This window comes from Podarcis tiliguerta (assembly GCF_965153285.1).
Source record: "Podarcis tiliguerta genome assembly, chromosome: 1".
Taxonomy (NCBI): Eukaryota; Metazoa; Chordata; class Lepidosauria; order Squamata; family Lacertidae; genus Podarcis; species Podarcis tiliguerta.
In genome coordinates, this window is record NC_139534.1 from 76,044,655 (window position 1) to 76,066,778 (window position 22,124).

General features: G+C 40.5%; 1 protein-coding gene across 4 annotated transcripts in view; it reads right to left on the minus strand.

The window, feature by feature from the left end:
• NELL1 (neural EGFL like 1) overlaps positions 1–22,124 on the minus strand; it is a 356,446-nt gene that overhangs the window by 71,051 nt on the left and 263,271 nt on the right. For 3 of the 4 annotated variants that reach the window (XM_083430920.1, XM_083430921.1, XM_083430922.1), the window contains one exon: positions 8,529–8,624. The exons of the other annotated variant lie outside the window; for it this stretch is intronic. In XM_083430920.1, coding sequence (XP_083287046.1) covers positions 8,529–8,624 — 96 coding nt within the window. The remainder of the gene's footprint in view (positions 1–8,528; positions 8,625–22,124) is intronic. 4 annotated transcript variants of the gene reach the window in all.

The following is a 22,124-nucleotide window of genomic DNA, read 5'->3' on the forward strand; positions in this document are numbered from 1 at the left end:
TACAGTTGGAAGAGACCACGAGGGTCATCTAGTCCAATCCCCGGCAATTAAAGAATCTCTTGCAGCCCAATGTGGGGCTCAAACCCACAATCCTGAAATAATTTAACATCACATTTTACTTTCAAATGCTACTTAGAAACAATGCTAACTTATGTTGTACCAAATTGTGAACAATTTCCCCAAATTCTTAATCCCCACAACATTTTGGTTACATTTTTAGGCTTCACTTTCCTTTATAAGGTGACTGAAAATAAAATAAAATAAAATAAAATAAAATAATAATATATTATTTATACCCCACCCATCTGGCTGGGTTTCCCCAGCCACTCTGGGCGGCTTCCAACAAAATATTAAAATACAATAGTCTGTCAAACATTAAAAGCTTCCCTAAACAAGATGATTGTTCTTGGCTTTTAAAGAAACAAAGCATTTTCACACCACTAGCCCACCTCCCCCCGCACATGCACACACACTGGTTGGGATGCTTCCTGGGATGTGTGTGGAAGGACTGCATCATGAGCAGCTCCCACAGGCATTCCAAGAAGTGTACCAGCCAGGAAGACTTCCCATGGAGCTGCAGACAGTGGTGCAAGGATTTCTGTTTCCTTGTTTTCTAAGCTAAAAGGTCCCTGCAAGTTATTACTATGAAGGTGGAAGAGAAAAAGAGACAGCACAATCTTACGCAAGTTATGTTCAATGACTCTGAGTCTCAAGTAAGTGTGCACAGGATTGAATTATTACTCTTGCAACCATATTCTGTACCAACTGGGTTGGGTTTCAGAGTTACAAAGTTACAAAATTATTTATTATTCATTTCTGTCAACCAGAAACAGTGGTGTCTTCAGGAGGGGTCTTTGTGACATAATGAACACATGACAAAGGGAGAACTGGATGTAATATTACAGTCGGTATCTTAAATAGCCTAACTGTACCACTGGGTTGGCTTTTTTAAAAAATGTACTTTACTTTGGAAATGTCAATAGTTTCAGAATATGGCTGTCAGAGTTCAGCCTTATACCAGGAGGTAAGATCATAGTATGGCACTCAGATACTGGCTTCCCTGGTACAAATTTGCTGTCAGGTTTAATTCAAGCTGCTTGTTCTGACCTTTGAATGGACTGGGTACCTTAAGAATCATCTTGTCCCTCACTTCTGAGAGAATTGTTTTATTTCATGAGGCAAACAAATCCAGGAGGGGATGGAAGGAAATTGGGAACTTCTGTCATATGTGGTGGAAGTGCTCCCATGTGTAGGTTTACTTGCAGATTAAAGGAAATACCACAAACACTGTCTCAAACTGTAAATCCTAATTCATTACTTTCCCAATGAGCAAAATAATTTGCTTCATGAGAACTTAACTGTATTTCTCCTGCTGACAACTCACGAAGCATGGCTGACTCCACAAAATGTGGCAACTGGAGCTATCTAGTCAGTTAACAAAGCAAGGTTTTGGGAGGGATGTCATGACTACTGAACTGGACCCAGTGATCGTCACCTGAGGCCCTTCTTCATGTGCCTCCTCCATGGGAGGTCCAGAGGGTGGCAACATGAGAACAGGCCTTTTCTGAAGTAGCTCTCCACTTGTGGAATGTTGTCCCCAGGAAGGCTCACCTGGCGCCTTCATTACATACCTTTAGGTGCCAGACTAAATGCTTCTCTTCAACCAGGCATTTGGCTGATTAACATTCTATGGCTTTAAATTTGTTTGTGGGAAGTGGGGGTTATTGGCTTGTTTTTGCTTTTGTTTTATTATGCATCTTGTGTTCTCATTTTGTTTCTTTCTGTGAACCGCCCTGGGATCTTCAGATAAAGGGTGGTATACTACTACTACTACTAGTAGTAGTAGTAGTACCACCACCACCACTGCTGCTACTATTAACGTAGTGACATCTAGCTTCACTTCATACTCAGTGTGAACATGGAGTCATGGAAAGAGGCTCCATCCAAGTCCTACAGAATTTGAAAGCAGAGGTCAGCATTGTGCATGTGGGTGGGTGGTGGTGTCATGTTTGTAATATCTGATAGACATTATAAGGATTATGTGAGCTATATACCGTATTGGCCTGAATATAAACTGCAGTTTTTTTCCAAATTCCAACCGTGAAAAGTTAAAGTGTGGCTTAAATTTGCAACCTTACAAAGATTGGCTTTTACGATATCACTGTTGAAACAGGCATATGGTAAAAGGGAATGGGTGTGAGTGTCTGTGGAATTTTAGGGGAGTGGCTTATATTCGGGTATTGTCTTTATTTCTCCCCCCCCTTGAATTTTAAAGGTGTGACTTATTTGCGGGTGCGGCTTCTATTCGGACCAATAAGGTACAATGTTCATTTGTGTATTTTGCTTGTTAGTGTTTTATGTTATTGTTTACTGGAAAGCAATAAAAATAGTGCAGGTGGTGTATGTGGTTTGTTTGTTTTTTAAACTGCTTATAGATGGTAACCAGATGTGGTTTCGCAAGACAGGGCACCTGATTTTTGCCAACCTCCCTATGCAATGCAGCACACACACACCCGTGCCCCTTAAAGCATCTCTTGAGGTCTGGGGGACCCTCTGGACCAGTGTAGAATGTGGCACAGATGTCTGCCTCAAGCTAGCAAAAGCACTTCTCTTGCATAAAGTCACCTTTAGATACAATCCATTTGTTGAAATCCTGGATGAGAGACCACAAACAATAGTGGGGTAGAACTTTTGGTATATATCAGTAAACATTATTAGGGTTCTACAGTGTTACATGCACTACTAAAATTTCTATCATAATCATATTAAATAGTAAAAAAATTATTTCCACTGAAATCAATGGTATGTTGTTCCAAGTAAATGCACCCTATTTAGGATTGGTGTGACGACGCTTCAGAGTTCATTGCAACTACCTTCCCATTATAGCACAGTAAGTGGATTCAGAATAAGAACCAATCATTCACCAGTGACTGAAATGCAGCTACCTCTGGGGTGAAATTGTTTCTATCATTCTGTGCCAGCAGCAGTGTACAACACTTTAAGAGGAAAAGTGAATACTGAAATTGTGAGAGAAGGCACACAAAGTAATTACCAAAGCTGGAATTGGATCTAAGTTCTATTGGATCTTTAATGACCACAAGTGTTCAGGGCCTCCATTTTATGTCTCATTCAAAAGATGGATGAGTATCATTCCCAAAGTGCACAAAGACTAGGTTGGCAGTGTACAAAGAAGAGCTCTTCAGTACGATCAAATAAGAAAGGGAATTTCACTCTTTCACATGAAAGCCCCTACAAGATGTATTTAATACATATTTCATGCTGAAAGAAAAAAAAATCACTATTGAAGACTATTTAAGATGTTGCACTTCTTAAATAGTAAAGAACTCATGATATTTGACTGCACAGGTTACTAAATTAGATAGTCCATTTCTAAAGAAGAAATGATTGCTGTGCTTAAGTGAGCTCTCTGTTCAGGCGAAGATCAAGGTCTGAAGAGATTTTGCATCAATATAAAAAAAATCTCAAAAATCTCTTTGATGCTCACTTCCTTGTGTTAAGGAAGTTTGTTACATTTAAGTGATATCAAAAAATGAAGTGGCTAGAAGAAGAATCAGTCTAGATAAACTCAACTTATTTTACTCTTACTGCATCAGAAAATAGCAAATTAATATTTGATGTTTCCTAGTTTATGAGACAAATGGTTTATTGAATACAACTGTCTCATGATTTCAACAGACTTTGATAGTGCCTAATTTGTACTTGTCAAGATAAGGATAGATAGATATATATATTTATGGAGCTTAGATATATGAGTATGTCCAGATTTTATATGAAAGATTTGTTATTCCTTTTTGTGCATCTCACAACCTTATGAAGCTGAAGAACTTTAATGCCTAATTATCCTATATAGACATAGAAAACTTCAAAATTAGTTAACTGTCACAGAACTAACTCTACATATCTCACTGTTACAGACATCATTATCATTATGATAGACAGAAGTATACTATTAAGCAAAATGTTGACTGACTGTGAGCCTACAGATACTAGCATGCTTTCAAATGCTGTGTTTCACAAAACACCAAGGCAGAAGTAGTTTTTAAAAAGCCAATGCTAGAACTACTAGCATTTTTTTAGAGCTAAACCAAACCAACAAACAAAAAGAAAGAAAAGGCTGTTTTTTCACCACAGTTTTAAATCCCTCAAACAGTGTCCTCCCCTTTTAAGCATAAAATGTTTGTTTCCCAGTGCTGCTTGATTTGCTGAAATGAAACTGTCACAGAAAAACTGGGGCACAATTAGAAGTGGCAGTCCAATTGCTCCCATCCAGAAACAGTGAGAGAAAATGACTGGCTTTGCCTTCACTGATGTCATCATGCAGCTAAAGATAATTAGATATAAATTGTCATTACATTAAGACTTTTGTGGTCCCTGATTGGCTCCGGGGTAGCATAATAAAGAAAAGAGAAAAATTTTGGTTGCAAATAGGCGGTGGGCGGAGGGAACAAAAAAATTAATGGTAGGATGTGCCCCCCATGCCCTGGCCCAGAACCTCTTCAACCGCTCAAAAACATGTTTTGCGGTCCTAATGTTCATAGTGAAACACTACAGAGCATCATAAGGAACTAGATTCTCAGTTAAAAAGCAGCTAGGTAAAATTTGCAATCAGGGCCAGCCCAAGACATTTTGGCACCTGGGGTGAACCACAAATGGGACCCCTCCCTGGCTTGAGAAGAAAGAGTGAGTGGAGATCTACACCAGGAACTATGAAGATATACATCGAGAACAAGATGGGAGGAGATCAACAGTGATGCTTACTCATTAAGAGGCCAGTGTAGAGGCATGGTGGGGATAGCTTCCAAAGAGGGATCAGATCCAGCCTCCACAGAGCATGCCACAGTCATCACTTCTACCATGGCAGTGGCAGTGAGCAAGGTATTCATTGAAGACTGGATCTGCTTTCCCTGTGGATCCTGCTGCCTGAAGCAGTCGCTTTACTTGTTTCATGGGTGGGCCAGCCCTGTTTGCAATCTTGCCTCAGCTGCTGTATACAAAGGCAAGTCCACAGCTGCACTGTAATGTTTAATTACCGTACTTTTTGCTCTATAAGACTCACTTTTTCCCTCCTAAAAAGTAAGGGAAAATGTGTGTGCGTCTTATGGAGTGAATGCAGGCTGCACAGCTATCCCAGAAGCAAGAACAGCAAGAGGGATCGCTGCTTTCACTGCGCAGCAATCCCTCTTGCTGTTCTGGCTTCTGAGATTCAGAATATTTTTTTTTCTTGTTTTCCTCCTCCAAAAACTTGGTGCGTCTTGTGGTCTGGTGCGTCTTATAGAGCGAAAAATACGGTAAATCGGATCTAAATTGCAAAGGCCACCATTAGTAGTAAAGTCTTCTTAGCAATATGCTACATTATGCATTTGCACAATTCACTTAAAGCTCCAATATCATCTTCACTTTGTTTTCTGCACATGCCATCAACATAAATCCTGAGCATTCGACAATCACTAAATCTGCATGGAGCCTAATATCATCACTTCTGTGGGGGTGGCTAATGAACTACTGATCATTCTTACTAGAAAATAAAACTACTTGCATTTTGATAATGATTTTTAACTGTCACAAGCTTATCTTACACCTTTCTAGATGCTAAAGCAGATTTCGACTATTACAAGTTGAGCCAATAGAAAATGTTCTGCTCTTGCAGATAATGTATAAAAAATTGTTCTGTGCCACTGCAAAGGACATATCTGAATGCAGCATAATGAACAAGAGGTCACTGAAAACAAATTGATTCACTATAGGTATTTGTCCATTCACTATGCATTTCTGTAGGATAATAGATGCCTGGGTGCATTCCAGCCATGGATGAGAATACAGTTAACATCATTTTATTCTCTGGATAATTCTACAGCATGAAGAGTATGTCACTGTGGGTTAAAGTGTAAAGTTTCATCTATTTTTAGTTCATATTAAGCCGACAGATTTCACCTGAGATGCACTGTAAAAAGAGTTCATGGTGGATATAAGATGTGCCCAATTTAAGCCATCTTCTTTAATCACATAAGTCAATATAGCCAACTGAACAACAGAAAGAAAGGAACAGAACAGAAAAGGAAAGAAAAGGAAAGAAAAGAAAAGAAAAGAAAAAAGAAAAGAAAAAGGTTTGTAAGCCAAAGCTCCAGTTCGCCCCTTGGAATTGCTCACCAGAAGTGTTGTAATGAAAAAATTAGTATGCATTTGAGCCTGATTATCAGTCAGGCCCACCTGGTGTCTTTTCTGTGGTCTTTTTGGTAAAGTGACCTTTTTATTATTTCTTCAGGCTTTTTAAATATATTTAATTTGAGATATCTAATTTGTTTTATTTTTTTCTGCAGTTAGAAAACAAAGGGTTTAGCTTGTATTTTCATGGTTTTAGTTTTGCATTTTAATTATATTATATGTTAATATTGCATCTTATTCCCTGTTCTTTAAGCTGTCCAGAGAACATGTATTGATGGGTGGCTATATAAATATGGTAAAGAAATATAAGTTGGGCACATGATAAAGGTATGCATTCACACAATTAAATCTACAAGTAAACTACGTTGATCAACTAGCGGTCTTTCAAATGATATAGCGCATTTTCTAGCATATATTAAATGCAAACCGGTCCTATTAGCATAATCCAGTAGCATCAGACAAAGGATGTGGAATAACTAAAACAGTCCCAATTTTCTCTCTTTCAATAATTTAATTGCATAGTTCATATAAGGAGATTATCACTTTTCTGTAGCCCAGGTACTCCTTAAAGATAACCATCTATTTCAGGGGATGGGGATCTGTTTCCCACCCAGAGATATTGCAATTATTGTTATTATCTCCATAGAGGTTTCTTCATTTCTATCCTATCTTTGAAGATATCCATGTAGTATGTGCAAAGTATCTCTAAGCAACTTCTGTGCAGGTATGTAAAAACAAATAAATGCTGAAAGAGGAATAATCAAAGCTCTCAAGTAAGCAGCAGCAATTCCCTCTGTAGATAGGTCATCTGGGATTGAGGGGAAGCAGTTGTCATCTGAAGCCTCCCCTCTTGTAGATTTTCTTTTCTGCTGGGGGGGGGCGAGGTGGGGAAAGGGAGGCAGCGGGGGAGAGAGCAGCAGCAGAGGCACATTCTGTCAGCTGTCTGCTGGGAAGCACCACCCTGAAAGACTTCAGTAGCTCCACCACTGGCAACGCATCATCTCCAGGGAGGGACTCCTCTTAGAATAAGAGTCTATTACTTTCTTTTGAATGGCCTCATGATAAGGTTCAAGTGAGAGGTAGTGTTTGGCTTGGCTTGTGGTTTTCTTTTCTTTTGAATATGTTCATTATTTTGTGCTTTTAACTAAAACCATTGCTTTATGTTTTAACTACAGGTATTTGGATTATGCATTCTATGTTTTTCTATTGTAAGTTTCTCCTGTGAACCGTCCTGAGACCTGCGGGTATAGGGCGGTATATATATTTAATAAATAATTTAGTAGTAGTAGTTGTTATACTAATTCTAATGAGAACAATTCCATTTCATATATATTTCCATCATCTTGCTTGACTTATGAGGGAGGAGGCCTTCTTGTTTTTTAAAATGTTAATTTCTCTGTGCGACCTATGGGCATTTACTGTGGGTGTTCATCTGTTTTGGAAAGCTGCCTGTGGGAGTAGGTTTATTAAGGTATTAAGCATTTTAATAAATAAGTCTATCAACCAGACACTGCTATGAGGCACTGGACTGGTGCTCAGTTGCATGTTTATTATTTGGTCCTTGTGATTTCTGATAGCTTATACTGCATCTATTTAAAGGGTTGTTATTACTTATGAAATATTTTGTTCATAGTATTGAAATGCTTTGGTAGGTTGTATTTGTAGTAATCTGTTATTCCTGGTATAATTTAATGGCTTATTGCTATTCTGCTATTGCGAACTGCAATACATTTATGGAAAAACAACAGACAAATAAACCTGATGAGGATGATGACTATGTGTTTCTCCCCTCCTTTCCAGCATCTGGACAAGCCCGTCTACTGCAGAGAATCTCAAAAGCACTTTCACTATTGTTCCTTGCAGCCTTTGAAAACAATTCTCTACATTTTGCACAATTATCCAAGCTTACTCTCTGACAAGCATGCACAAGAGTTTGCACATCCAAGTCCCTGCATTTTTCCTCTCATCAGCACATGAAAACATTTATGCATCTATCAGCTGATCATTCTTCTCCCCCCAGCTCCCGCCAATTGAATTTCTGTCAGCCAGAATTGGACATAAGAAACTTCTGGCCATCTATAATATTTGCCCACATTCATGTAACTACTATATATATATATATATATATATATATATATATGAAATCCAACCCGGCAGAATATTTTGCTATTAGACATGGGGAAGATTTCAAAGTATGCTACATAAACCATGTCCTGATAGGAGCACTCAGTTATAGAATAACCAATAAAAATAAATATCAACAAATAAATCTGTATATTGATTGGAAAAGAAAAGCAGCATTTTATAAGCCAGGATAAATCACTGATAAGAATTTGGAATGTTACCTTTTTCACAATGATTTCCCGTGAATCCAGAAGGGCAGGCACACTTATTAGGGGCTACACATGTCCCACCATATCTGCACCCTTCTTCACAGAATGCTGGAAAAAACCAACAACCATTGATTACAGATACAGACTTTTTCTCTTTTTATGCACTTGTGAAACAATAAACGAAGAAAAACAGAATTCCTTATGGCAAAATAGCCCAAGTCTAATCTGCTGCAAGCCAGCCAGCAAAACGTTACTGCTACAGGGAGAAAACTGAAAGCCTCAAGGCAAATTGACAACAAAATTTTAATGATTATCTGGCATGGACGTTTAAGGAATAATACATACCATTTTGGAGCAACACTAAACCCAAAGGGATATCTGCAATTGGGTGCTCTTAGTAACCTTTAGAGGATGTGGTAAAGAGCAAAGGAATTCCATGTTTCATTTTGATGATTTAAGAGTCAGCTACAAGTGTGATATTTAATCTTCTATGTAGTAATTCACTAGCAGAAATGTTCAATGAAATAATGTATTCATGGACCACAATCCAGAGAACTGTGAGATTAACGCCATACAGGTTTTTTGACATCTACTTTGAAAATGTGGGAGACTTTCAGAAATTGGTTGCAGCATTGCATAGGATGGGACTGTTTGGAGAGGGGGAAAGAAAAGAGCCCCCCCACTGGAAACCTCGCAGAGTATTTTTCAATGAACACCACAAAACTGGTTCATGCTGTGGAACACTGTGTGTGAACATTATATTTTTGACCTTCTAAACAAAATTATGCTTGGGTTTTTATTATTTTAAAAAACCTCTATAATATATTTGTGGAACACTAAACCAATTAACAAATTATAGTTAACACATGTACTGAGGTAGGAGTACTGAGTACTGAAGTAGGAAGGAGAAGTGAACAGGATGTGGAGAAAAGGTAAAAGAAATTAGCTTTTGAATACATTCCTTCCATTGTTTGTGCAACTGGTGCAAATAAATTTATGCCTGATTCAAATGTTATGCAGTTACTTCTCTATGGCTAAATTCCACATAGCTCTGGTAAAATTTGAGTAATGGAACCACATGGGATGGGTGGATCACAAAATGTCCAGATAAGGAATCCCACAATTCCATTATTCAAAGGTTATTTGATCAACATGGATTTAGCCATGAGCAAGTGGCAACTACATTGACAAGAAACATTGAGCCATAGTCATGTATCCTATTATACTACAAAGAGGAGAACAGTTAAGTCTTGAATGCAAAACTGCCCCTTTTCCCCATGGATGCCACTGGAGACCTTGTAAATGATTTTGGTTGAGGCACCCAGAGTATTGCACCCTCATAAGGAATATAAATCAAAGACCTGGTTCTCAAGGCAAACAGTGGGCTACAGAAGATAAACCACAGTTAATATTTAAAGAGTAGCTTCTGCCTCAGAGTTAACAGCAGAACCACCAAATCATATTGTAAGACGCAGTCATGGAGGGAGTGTTGCTAAAGAAAAGCTTCTACTGGTCTGACAAGGGATATAGAGACGTGAAACAGAATAGGTGCTTCAGATTTACTGTGTGATATACCACAACCAAGAGGGCACAACCAGAAGGGCACAATATTGGCCATTAGGATTTTAATTATTATGTGTAATTGCTTATTGGTGAACAGAGCAAATGAGAGTACCAGCTCCTCTTTCAATAGACTGCTTAACTGGTCCATGCTGTTCCAATGCTACACATTATGGACCACTATACAGAATAAAGAATACAAATGAGAGTTAACTGAATAGGAAACCTTAATTTGAGATGAAATTTTATATTGTAAATATATCAAAAGCAACAAAACTATTAAATGATGGTGATCCTGCTTGCTGACCCACATAAAAAGACAATGCATGGATCAGTTGGCATGGCAACAGGTAGAGTTAAAGCTACAACAGTTAATGAAACAGCACAAGGCAGCCATCTTCCACTTACACAACATGATCATTTTGACAGCAACCAAAGCCAGAGTAGTCATGACAGCCAGCTATATAACGTTTCATAACATTACACCCAAGCTCAGTGTGGTTTTGTAGATAAATTACAACTGGCTAAGCTAAAATAGAAGAATGCCATTTTCTAAAGATAGTCATCTTTTTGATGCTTCAGACATACTATAGGAAGTCAGGATAGCAAGGCCACACACACCTGAGATGCCTTTAAGAAGATTGTATCTTGACTCTGAAAGTGCCCTCAGGCTTTTTAGGTTTTTCTAATGTGGAACTAGTACTTTAGTCCTCTGTTTAGTTTTTCTAATGTTTTGGTGTGTACTAGTGTTTTTAATAAGTTGAGTGATAGCGAGATACTTCGTACTTGAAACACTGAAACTTCTGGCTTTTACAAAGGTGGAAAGGAGCCTACTGTGCTGATAAGAGTCATATCGGCTGCTCCAGTTCCCTCTGCCTCTGACCCCACCCACCACTGACATGCGCCCCCTAAGGGGGGGGTGTCCCCCTACAGAGGAGTATGGCCCTTGAGTTGAAAAAGGTCTCCCCAACAGTTTTATGGTATGCACCTCCCTGGTTATCAGTTCAGATGAAGGTTGGCCTAGAAATATCTTTAATAATAAGCAAGCACACAGATCACATTTGTCAAGTCTGCAGTGATTATGATGATGCATCCCTAGTTGTTGTTGTCGTTGGCTACAGACAACCTGTGAAATCACAAAAGTATGTGGCAGCTGAGTGGATATAAAGGTGGGCCTTTTCTTCTTCCCCAATAGAACACAACAGGTGGCAACTGCTACGATATTCAGCATTGCCCATTCTCCTTTCACTTGGAGGAGGCAGATTGAAAGATGGATGAAGGCGATCAGATCTTTTCTTTTTTCTTTGTGAACAAGCAAGAATGCATTGTGACACCTTGAAGAGTAACAAACTGTATAATGGCACGAGAGTTGTTGCTGCTGCTGCATGTAGATAGTGAAGCCAGAAGGAAATTAAATGTATAGAGTACTGACTGGCAATTGCATCATTAACACCAACTGTTCACAAGAGCAGTTCACAGTTGCTTAGAAATTTTGCCAGAGGTGCTAAGGCAACTTGCCTTAGATCAGAATGGTCCAGTATAATGAAGAGTAGAAGAGAAAGTTACCATATACTGAAACCTAAATGATATTACAGAATAACTCCCCCCCCCCTCCCCACAGGACAGCTAATTCTGATCAAATTATTCCTTTCTCGGAAAATGAAATTGCTTAGTACTTGACAAAATTCAAGTTGAAACAACGAAATCTTTATTAGCCTCAGAGATATCACTAAGTAGAAATGATATTGAATTAACATTAAAATGCAATACTGTATGGAGGGAATTAGTATTCCCAGCACAAGAGCTGTTGAGAGCAACTGCTACGTACAAAGAAGGAAAGAGAAATGAATTGTCAGTCTTTTTATCAAATCATGATGAACTTATCTCTGGCATATATTTCAAGATAACAGTACATCTCAAGTGTCAGGTGTCATTTAATGTGTGTGGTAAGCACATGGCACACATATAGTGTTATATTTAATGCTGTATTTCCTGACAGAAGGCTTTTTGATATAGCAAGTGGATGGTTATATGAATTGAAGAAGAGGGGGTTGTTTTATCTGATCCTGCTTTTCCTCCAAATCTGTGCCCCTCCAAATCTGCTCCAGGGAGTGGGGAAATAGTTGTGCAGGAGAAAGGGCAAACTTGCAAAAAATAGCTTCCCTCCCCCTTCCATTCATGAAGGAATGGAATCATTCCACCGGATCAAAGAGCCATCCACAAACAAAATAACAGTATTGGATACAACACATCATGAAATAGAGCAGATGTGAATCTGGGGTTAGGGAAATAAGAGTTCCCTATGCGTAGAAATCTTTTTTGCTGTTCTTTTATCTCAGTGTGATGCAATTCCTTGTGATCCTGTAAAATAAGAAAGACACCTTTGAGGGTGTGACTGCTATAAGATACTGTAAATTCAATGAGATACTGGGTTGTTGTTTTATTGAATGGGTTACAGTGATTTGGGATTATGCAGCATGATACCGTATTTTTCGTCCTATAGGGCGCACCGGCCCATAGGACGCACCTCGTTTTTTGGGGGGGGAAATGAATAAAAAAAATTTATTTCCCCCCCTCAGCTGTGGCTGCCGCCCCAAGCCTTGCGGACACCCGCCAGAAGCAAGGGGAGCCCTCTGGAGGGCTCCCCGTGCTTCGGGCGGGAGGCTGCCGCCCCAAGCCTCGCACGCTCGGCGGGACCTCCCGTCGGGCGCGCAAGGCTTGCAGACAGGCGCCCGAAGCACGGGGAGTCCTTCGGAGGGCTCCCCGTGCTTCGGGCGGGAGGCTGCCGCCCCAAGCCTCGCGCGCTCGGCGGGACCTCCCGTCGGGCGCGCAAGGCTTGCAGACAGGCGCCCGAAGCACGGGGAGTCCTTCGGAGGGCTCCCCGTGCTTCGGGCGGGAGGCTGCCGCCCCAAGCCTCGCGCGCTCGGCGGGACCTCCCGTCGGGCGCGCAAGGCTTGCAGACAGGCGCCCGAAGCACGGGGAGTCCTTCGGAGGGCTCCCCGTGCTTCGGGCGGGAGGCTGCCGCCCCAAGCCTCGCGCGCTCGGCGGGACCTCCCGTCGGGCGCGCAAGGCTTGCAGACAGGCGCCCGAAGCACGGGGAGTCCTTCGGAGGGCTCCCCGTGCTTCGGGCGGGAGGCTGCCGCCCCAAGCCTCGCGCGCTCGGCGGGACCTCCCGTCGGGCGCGCAAGGCTTGCAGACAGGCGCCCGAAGCACGGGGAGTCCTTCGGAGGGCTCCCCGTGCTTCGGGCGGGAGGCTGCCGCCCCAAGCCTCGCGCGCTCGGCGGGACCTCCCGTCGGGCGCGCAAGGCTTGCAGACAGGCGCCCGAAGCACGGGGAGTCCTTCGGAGGGCTCCCCGTGCTTCGGGCGGGAGGCTGCTGCCCGCAAGCCTTGTGAGCCCATGGGAACTCCCACAGGGCTTGCAAGGCTGGCGTATAGCTTCCTGAAGCCTGGAGAGCGAGAGGGGTCGGTGCGCACCGATGCCTCTCGCTCTCCCGGCTTCAGCGAAAGCCTGCATTCGCCCCATAGGACGCACGCACATTTCCCCTTCATTTTTGGAGGGGGAAAAGTGCGTCCTATGGGGCGAAAAATACGGTAACTTCATGAAGCCATGGCATTGTATTGACCGTGCATTTTAACCTTTTGCAATAACTGAATGTGAAATATATGATCCTACAAAACAGTGGTTCTGGCTAAAAAAAATATACCTTTATATAATCTTTGTAATGTTTTCATTTGGGTTAGCTGTTTTGTCCACACAGAAACCATCTTCTGCCAGCACTGAAAGGGTGGGGTGGAGAATAGAAATCAGCTCACTCACTACACAGTTAATTGAGAAAAAACATGTTTGTATCAACTGAAGCTCTAAGTCTCTAATGCAATAGCCTATCTTTGTGCTTACACTTCTTAATAAGTCTCATAGCTGTTTGCGTCAAAAGACTTCTGCTGTGTTTCAAACCCTTCAATAACACAGTTTTCTTAGGGAACAACATAATACTTCAGAACAACACAGAGGATTTTCAGTCCCTCATAGCAGGTTCCTGGTAATCTGAGAAGGCTAAACTAAACTTGATAAATCCCTATAGAGTCTTGTACTGCTAATATGCCTCCATTAATACATTTTATCCTTGTGCCTGTTTACAGGTATAAATTTTGTTAGAATAGTGCTTACTGAACCTGCAATAAATCACTTTATTGAGTAAATTAAACGTGAACATTAGTAAAATAAAATCCCCGGGAAATCTGAATGTGCCAGTGCCGTAGCACCATAATCTTCAAAATGATTTCCACATAATTTTATCCATGAAGAACAGAATCACCACCACTATTTTCAATGTGGATTAACCAATGATAAACAAAATGCAATTTTACAGCGATATTTCTTCCTTCCCCGTTCTTTCAAGCATCTTTCCAGAGTTGAGTGTGAAATGTTGTTTCTTCCTCTGCCTCCTGGCTCTTTGGTACAGACTGTAAAGGTATCATGACTGAAATTGCTCAGGATATTGCTCCTGTCTGGATGACTAGACAATGGAATATAAGTGGGATGAGGTGGTCATTTAGATAACATTTGAAGCCCTCGACAACTTTTGACTAAGTTAATGCCAGCATTGGCTCCCTGGTATATTCCTGAGCTTAGGGTGAGAAAACAAGCTGAAAGATGGCTTGGGCGCTAACGGAGGAAATGTCTGATCAAATGCAACCGAACTCTGGTGAACGCTCATCACTGAGCCTACCTAGTGGCAGTGAAGACAGTGAAGAAGGCATACTTGCTGCCCCCATTGCAGCCTATGTCGTCCAGCAGAGCTTTTCTGGGGTAGTGCCAGGCCTCTTACAGTCGGGCCCAAAGGAGGTGGTAGAATTGTGTTCTCCCCTTCGGAACCTTTTCAAAATCATATAAGATACAGTAGGCCATAAAGATCAATAAAATACATTTCATCGAATTAACAGTCTCACACATGAGATTCCAGACTGTATACATCTATTTTTGTCAAGGGATTAGATAAATTACCGTACCTAATAACAACCTATTTTGCCAGTGTAACACCATGCCCCTATCTCTTTAAAACTATTTGCCCATCCTTGTGCAGTGAAGTTAAAGCATAAACAGAAGTCTGTTCATTTTCATCTTTCAGCTCTTTTGGAGCCAACAAACATATTCTGTCAGAGGCTTCTGACAGGAATTATTTCAAGTAGACTGACTTTTCTCTCCTCCCCCTTCTCCAGATGTCACAATGAAGAAAGCACAAGTAGCAGTCAGCGAACTATGCTTCATTTAAAAAAGGCTTTTAGATATATATACACACTTCACAAAGCCACTGACCTGTTCAGTTTGGCAGAACATTGAGCTGCAAGCAGGCCATAATTATATTTGGTTGTGCTAAAGGCTTTTCTACCTGTACTTATGTTTATAGATTTATTTTATATATAGGAAGGGTGGAGACATTGAACCACATACCATTAGCAGAAATGTGCCTTGTTTTTTTCAAAATGTACCAATATATGTCTTGAGGACTCTCTTTAGAGATCTAGCTGACTGCACAGAAGCTGCAGGCAAGGGCTGTGTCTGTAATCCCACTGCTTTAAGTTTCCACAGTGCACCATGTTCTTCCCCTGAACAGGTAAACATTATCAAATAAAACAAAGGAACATGAATTTCTCCACTGAGTGCAATTCTGTAAGAAATTAATCTGTGCTTTGTTTTAGTCACTGTAATAAATATTACATACTTTGCATGATATTTGAGTGTAGCAGACACTTGATTACTGAGTGTTGCAACTCTGAATATTCAAAAATATATTTTATTGCTTAATTTAATTTATTCATTTTTAATATCCATGAATGGCTGCTCTGCCGAAAGTACTCAAGATCTTAAAAACTGAGATTCACAAAATGTGAAATGCCTTCTCCTCTTGAAGGGTATGAAATTATCAGGATAGAATCCTAAGGCATGTGATGTCCTTTCCAGCAGGTAAGTCCTAGGAAGAATGAATGCCCCTAGGAAAGAGAACATCACTGGACAACATAGGATCTGTAAAGGTGGCTACATCATTGTTGCCCCGTTGTAATTTGTGATGGAGGGAATTCAGAAACTGGTGCAATTTTATTGCTAGGTTTCATAGTATACAGTGTTAGAAGAAGAATCTGAGATACGTCTTGTGTGGGTTTGCCCATCCTGCAGGATATATGTGGATCCTTTGTTTAGCTGCAAACTACTACTCTAGTTTCCAATCTCTAGTGTCCCAAGTTCTCAGTCTCCCCTTCTCTGTCATTCTCCATTATAATGCACTTTCTTTTTATTGTCCCCATTCCCGCCACCTCTCCCCCCACTGATACATTCTAATAATTGAAACTTATAAATATTTATTATTTACATTTCTAAGTGTCACCTATTAACCTAGCCCTCTAGATGGCTAACAAAAAATATTATTAAATAAAACAGAACACTCAAGTTGTACAATACCAAGTGCAAAACTGATGTTTTAATATGTGTGCAACTCTTATCTGAGAAGTTCTAAATTCTTCCTCGATATAATGGGAAAGGTAACTGCTAAATTAATACTGTTGCTGATCAAATTCCATTTGTATCTACATATAATCCTTGACAAGCAAATGCATTCAACCCTGAAATGTTACTTCAACAGACCACTAATGTAGCTGTCCACTGGAGGTGGAGTTGGTTCCTCCATATAACGTTGAAATATGAGGGGTCTCCATCTTGAACTGCCACTATTGCAAAGGTCCTTTTGCAGCATTTCAGAAGAAAAGATGCAACTGAGCAAAAATAAAGTGACAGATTGGGGCCCTTTTGAATTCTTGTATCCCAGGCAACCAGAAGAGGAAGAACTGTGTCTGTAGAAATAGTATAGCTTTGACTGTGGGTATATGATTTCCTGAAGCTAACTCGCATCTCTCACCCCTGGCTCCATGAAGGTTTGGCGCTAACTCACCCAAATTACTGCCAGAAACAACATGGAAATGGCACAACTATACACCATAATGAGCAGAAATGATTTAGTTAGGGTTTTCCCAAGGACTGAGTTTAATTTGACAGATAATTAAATTAACTCAAGTTCATTATTTGACAAGCACACCTTAAAACCATTCAGATTTAATAGGAGATTGATGGTAAGAACATAAAGAAGCACAGGTGGATCAGGCCAGTGACCCATCTAGTCCAACATCGTGTTCTCATGTTGGCCAATCAGTTGCCCATGAGAAGCCCACCAACTGAGTTGGTTTCTGAGCCTAAAATCTGAGCTGAAATTACTCACATCACTACAAGTTACAGTAGAGGATGAATAGAGCTTCTGCAACCTCTGCACACATTCACATAAGCACAGAATTGAGTATTAAAGTTAGCAATACCCACCAATCCAAGGCCAGGATCTTAGTCTGTTGCAATTATGTGCTTGTTTCTCACTGTAGAGCTGTGTCTAATGCACAGCAAGCAGTATATCTACAGAATGCTTTCAAACCACATGTGTGGCAAATGATGTTTTCGCAAACACAAGAAACATGAGAACATCTTACCAGTGATTATAAGAATCACACATAGTTTGGTTATCTACAGCAATAAAAAACTAATTATTTTGCTTGGATTCCAGCAAGGAAGTTAATTTCCAGAGTCAGAATTTATCTCTTTGATAATACTGTTGTGGTTGTGGTGGTGGTTGTGGTTGTTGTTGTTGTGGTTGTTGTTCCAGCAGCAATCCCCTCAAATTCCAGGGAGCAGGCAAATATCTAAGCATATTTTATTGCATAAATTCTCTAAGTACATAAGGAGATAAAATATGTAAATATTTGTGATCTCACAAGGGTTTTGTTCATGAGCAAAATATACAGATAAAAATATGTCTTAATGTCTGTTGCTTTATGTTTATCATGAGAATCACATTACATCAGTTTACTAAAATGTATATAAGTATAATTAAAATTAATTGAAACAATAAAGCACAGAAATACTACAATAAAGTACTTACTGTGATAAATTTCTTTTTTTGAATTTTTTTCCTACATCTTACAAAAAACTGTATCCTAAAACTGTATCATGTACTGTGATGCCCTTCAATTTTAGCAGGATTTCTTTTACTTCAGGTGACAGAAATACACACTCCACACTTTACATCCATTGCAACAGATGGCGGTGTGTGTGTGTGTGCGCGCATGCGCGTACACACACAGAGAGAGAGAGCAATCCATGTATACCACTAATCACTGAAATGTACGAATGCAAAAGCAAATAAAATTTTAACCCTATCCAGGTTATAATGCAGATATCTTATATCAACATTATGAACTCTAAAGTAAAAGGTAAAGGGTCCCCTGACCATTAGGTCCGGTTGCGGATGACTCTGGGGTTGCAGTGCTCATCTCGCTTTATTGGCCGAGGGAGCCGGCGTACAGCTTCCGGCTCATGTGGCCAGCAAGACTAAGCCACTTCTGGCGAACCAGAGCAGCGCACGGAAATGCCGTTTACCTTCCCGCCGGAGCGGTACCTATTCATCTACTTACACTTTGATGTGCTTTCGAACTGCTAGGTTGGCAGGAGCAGGGACCGAGCAACGGGAGCTCACCCCGTCGCGGGGATTCAAACCGCTGAGCTTCTGATCGGCAAGCCCTAGGATCTCTATAACTGTATAATACCTCATCTTGTATGATAAACATTAAAAACTTTAAAAGGCATGTTATCAGGATAATTGTCTACACAGTTTAAATAAATAAACGAGTCCTCCCTCAACATAGATAATTTCTTTAGAATCAACCAAAACTGTCTTTCATGTTGAGTTTATATATAAACCATCACATTAAAACATATGTATGGCCCATTCATGAAAGATTAATAGAAGCATTAAAATTATGTTAACATGATGAGAACTTGCAATGATATATATAATGGAATTATATTATAGTCCTAAAACCACTTCCATTAAATGCTACATAGTCTTAAAATTTTGATTATTTTTTTTGCTGCTAAGTAACAGCGATGTCCACTGAGAGACAACACTCTCTCTGAGATATTTACTGTGTTATTGCTTTAATGAAAACTTCATGACATCCTCAAATAATAATGTTTTATTAAACGCTGAATGAACGCTGAATAGCCTCAGTGCTTTAAAAGTATGCCCAGGATTTCAATAAAATAAAATTGTATGTAAAAAATTTAATTGCCTCTATATATAGAGAGAACCCTGCCATCTCCACACCACAAAGAAGTAGGAAGGAATTTTGCGAGACTGGTGTAAAGAAAGGATATTCCAATGGATTGTACAATCCAATGTACAATGGATGGAGTCTTCCTGTGGGTTTGAGATATGTAAGTGTGTCTTGCATTCAAATTCAGCTGGAGATTTGTCATTAAATTTAGACAGTAAACCGATTAGGGAGGGTGATCTTTTCCTACACAGCATTTATTATTTGCTCTAGTCTGCTAGGACAGTGCAGCCTACCAAGACAAGAAATATAATAGCTCTAAGGCTCCATCTGTTCTATATGTTTAAAGCAGTAAAATATCTCTTTAAACAAAGAATCCTGTTCACCCTCTGAGCAACGGGGGGCCCTGGTTGCCTCCAAAAAAATAAATAAATGGGGGGGGGGGGGCAAAGTGCCTTGGTCCCTAGTAGTCTGCACCTATGGGTTCTATGGGTTGTATTCAATGTAGCATGAGCCGAAAGCTCAGCCGGCTGATTTTTACCTTTCCCTGCAGCCCCTCGGGGTACCTATGCAATATTGAGGGCTATGTATTATGGGGGTCCAGTGGGAAGAGTGAGTCACCCGAAATCAGTTTCAGAGCACAAGATTCCTCCACTCGATTTCCCCCTCCCAAAATGCAGTCCTCAAAGACATTCAGAATCTGATTTTGACAATGAAACTTAGAGAAGTTCAGAACTAAGAATTAGTTTCCACAGAAGTATCTGGATTACATGGAATATAGCATTATATCCATATAGCCACTTCTAAACTTCTCTCACACTATAAAGAAAATGAAAATTGGTACTTACTGTAAATTTCTATTTACGGATTGAGCTGAAGGACATTCTGTCAACAGACGCCAGGAACTTTAAAGTCTTTTGACTCCCACTCTCCAGAACAAACGAGCAGAGCATAAACTCCCCCCCACCCCCCAACTCAGCTACACACACAAAAAAAAAAAAAAAAAAAAAACAAACAAACAAAAAACACTGGGGGGGGGGGATTCAGAATAAAGGGCAACACTGAATACAAACTAGACCAACACATCTGACACTAAACAGAATGTACAGTATGCGTGATGTAGACCACAGCTGTAACTCAAACCACCACTCCTCCAGAAAAAAGAAGAAGAGGAGGAGGAGAAGTTTGGATTTGATATCCCGCTTTATCACTACCCTAAGGAGTCTCAACCATAAAGAAGGCTGATCGTCGAAGAATTGATGCTTTTGAATTATGGTGCTGGAGGAGACTCTTGAGAGTCCCATGGACTGCAAGAAGATCAAACCGATCCATTCTTAAGGAAATCAGCCCTAAGTGCTCACTGGAAGGACAGATCCTGAAGCTGAGGCTCCAATACTTTGGCCACCTCATGAGAAGAGAAGACTCCCTGGAAAAGACCCTGATGTTGGGAAAGATTGAGGGCACAAGGAGGAGGGGACAACAGAGGACAAGATGGTCGGATAGTGTTCTCGAAGCTACCATCATGAGTTTGACCAAACTGTGGGAGGCAGTGGAAGACCGAAGTGCCTGGTGTGCTCTGGTCCATGGGGTCACGAAGAGTCGGACACGACTAAACAACAACAACAACAAGGAGTCTCAAAGCAGCTAACGTTCTCCTTTCCCTTCCTCCCCCACAACAAACACTCTGTGAGGTGAGTGGGGCTGAGAGACTTCAGAGAAGTGTGACTAGCCCAAGGTCACCCAGCAGCTGCATGTGGAGGAGCGGAGACGCGAACCTGGTTCCCTAGATTACGAGTCTACCGCTACACCACACTGGTTGGTCCGAGAGCAAGGAGAGGTGGGTGGAAGGTCCTCCAGTTCAATTCAGAAATAGAAATTTCCATTTTTACCACTGTTGTGGAGACCTCAGACCAAGAACTGTACAGAAAGGCATCAAATGAAGAATCAGCCGCAAGGGTGAAATAAATATTTTTGAGACCATCTTTAACAGCCTTTGGTAAAACATCTCTCGACTCCCTTCAGCCATATATAAGCAGATTGTGAGAAAACAGTTGAAGTTGTTGCTGCCCTTTTATTGAAGGTGCTTGTATACTTGCACTAGGATGTTTAACTCTGATTCTACGAGTGCCACCACAATGGCTTTTAGGATCAGGTCCTAAGTACTTTTGTCTGTACATCATAATCGTCTTTTGGAGATCAGCCTTCATCAAAATAAAAACAGCATAGAACCTTTGGGACTCTTGCATAAATTACATAATTTTATTATTATGTAAGCTTTCATGGACTCACTAGTCCATGAAAGCTTATGTCTGGATAAAATATCTTAGTCTTTAAGGTGACACTATCTTCTGTTACTTTCGCTGCAGCACACTGCAGCAAACTAACACAGTTCCCATCCTTCCAGAGCAGTTCTTCTGAGTGCAAAGAGAAAAACCCCAGTGCAAAGAAAATGCAAGTATCATGCTCTTTATCAGCTGCCCTTCACTTCAGTGTGGCTTAAGCAGGATGACCCCTCAATGGATTATGATTTTCAATCAAGATTAAATGCTTCTAAAACCATAAATGGGATTTTAGAGAAAGAGTATTTCTAAAAGTAATCCTTACAAACAGAATGAAGCCACAAACCTATGACTCTTAGAAACTATTTCTAAATTTGCTGATTTAGCAAACATCAGTTCTGTTTTGCTATAGGAAGATGCTTAATAGATAGGTAGATAGGTAGATAGATATTGCTTCAGTATGCTTATTGCGGACCATCAAATCCTTCTCAACAGGGAGTAAAGCAACAAGTACCCAGCGTCAGGTCAGCCTCAAGTGCCAACTCTAGCCACACACAAAATTCAATTGAGTCACCAGTGATTAATTTCAAAGAAAACCTACTACCAATTCTGGGAAGAGGG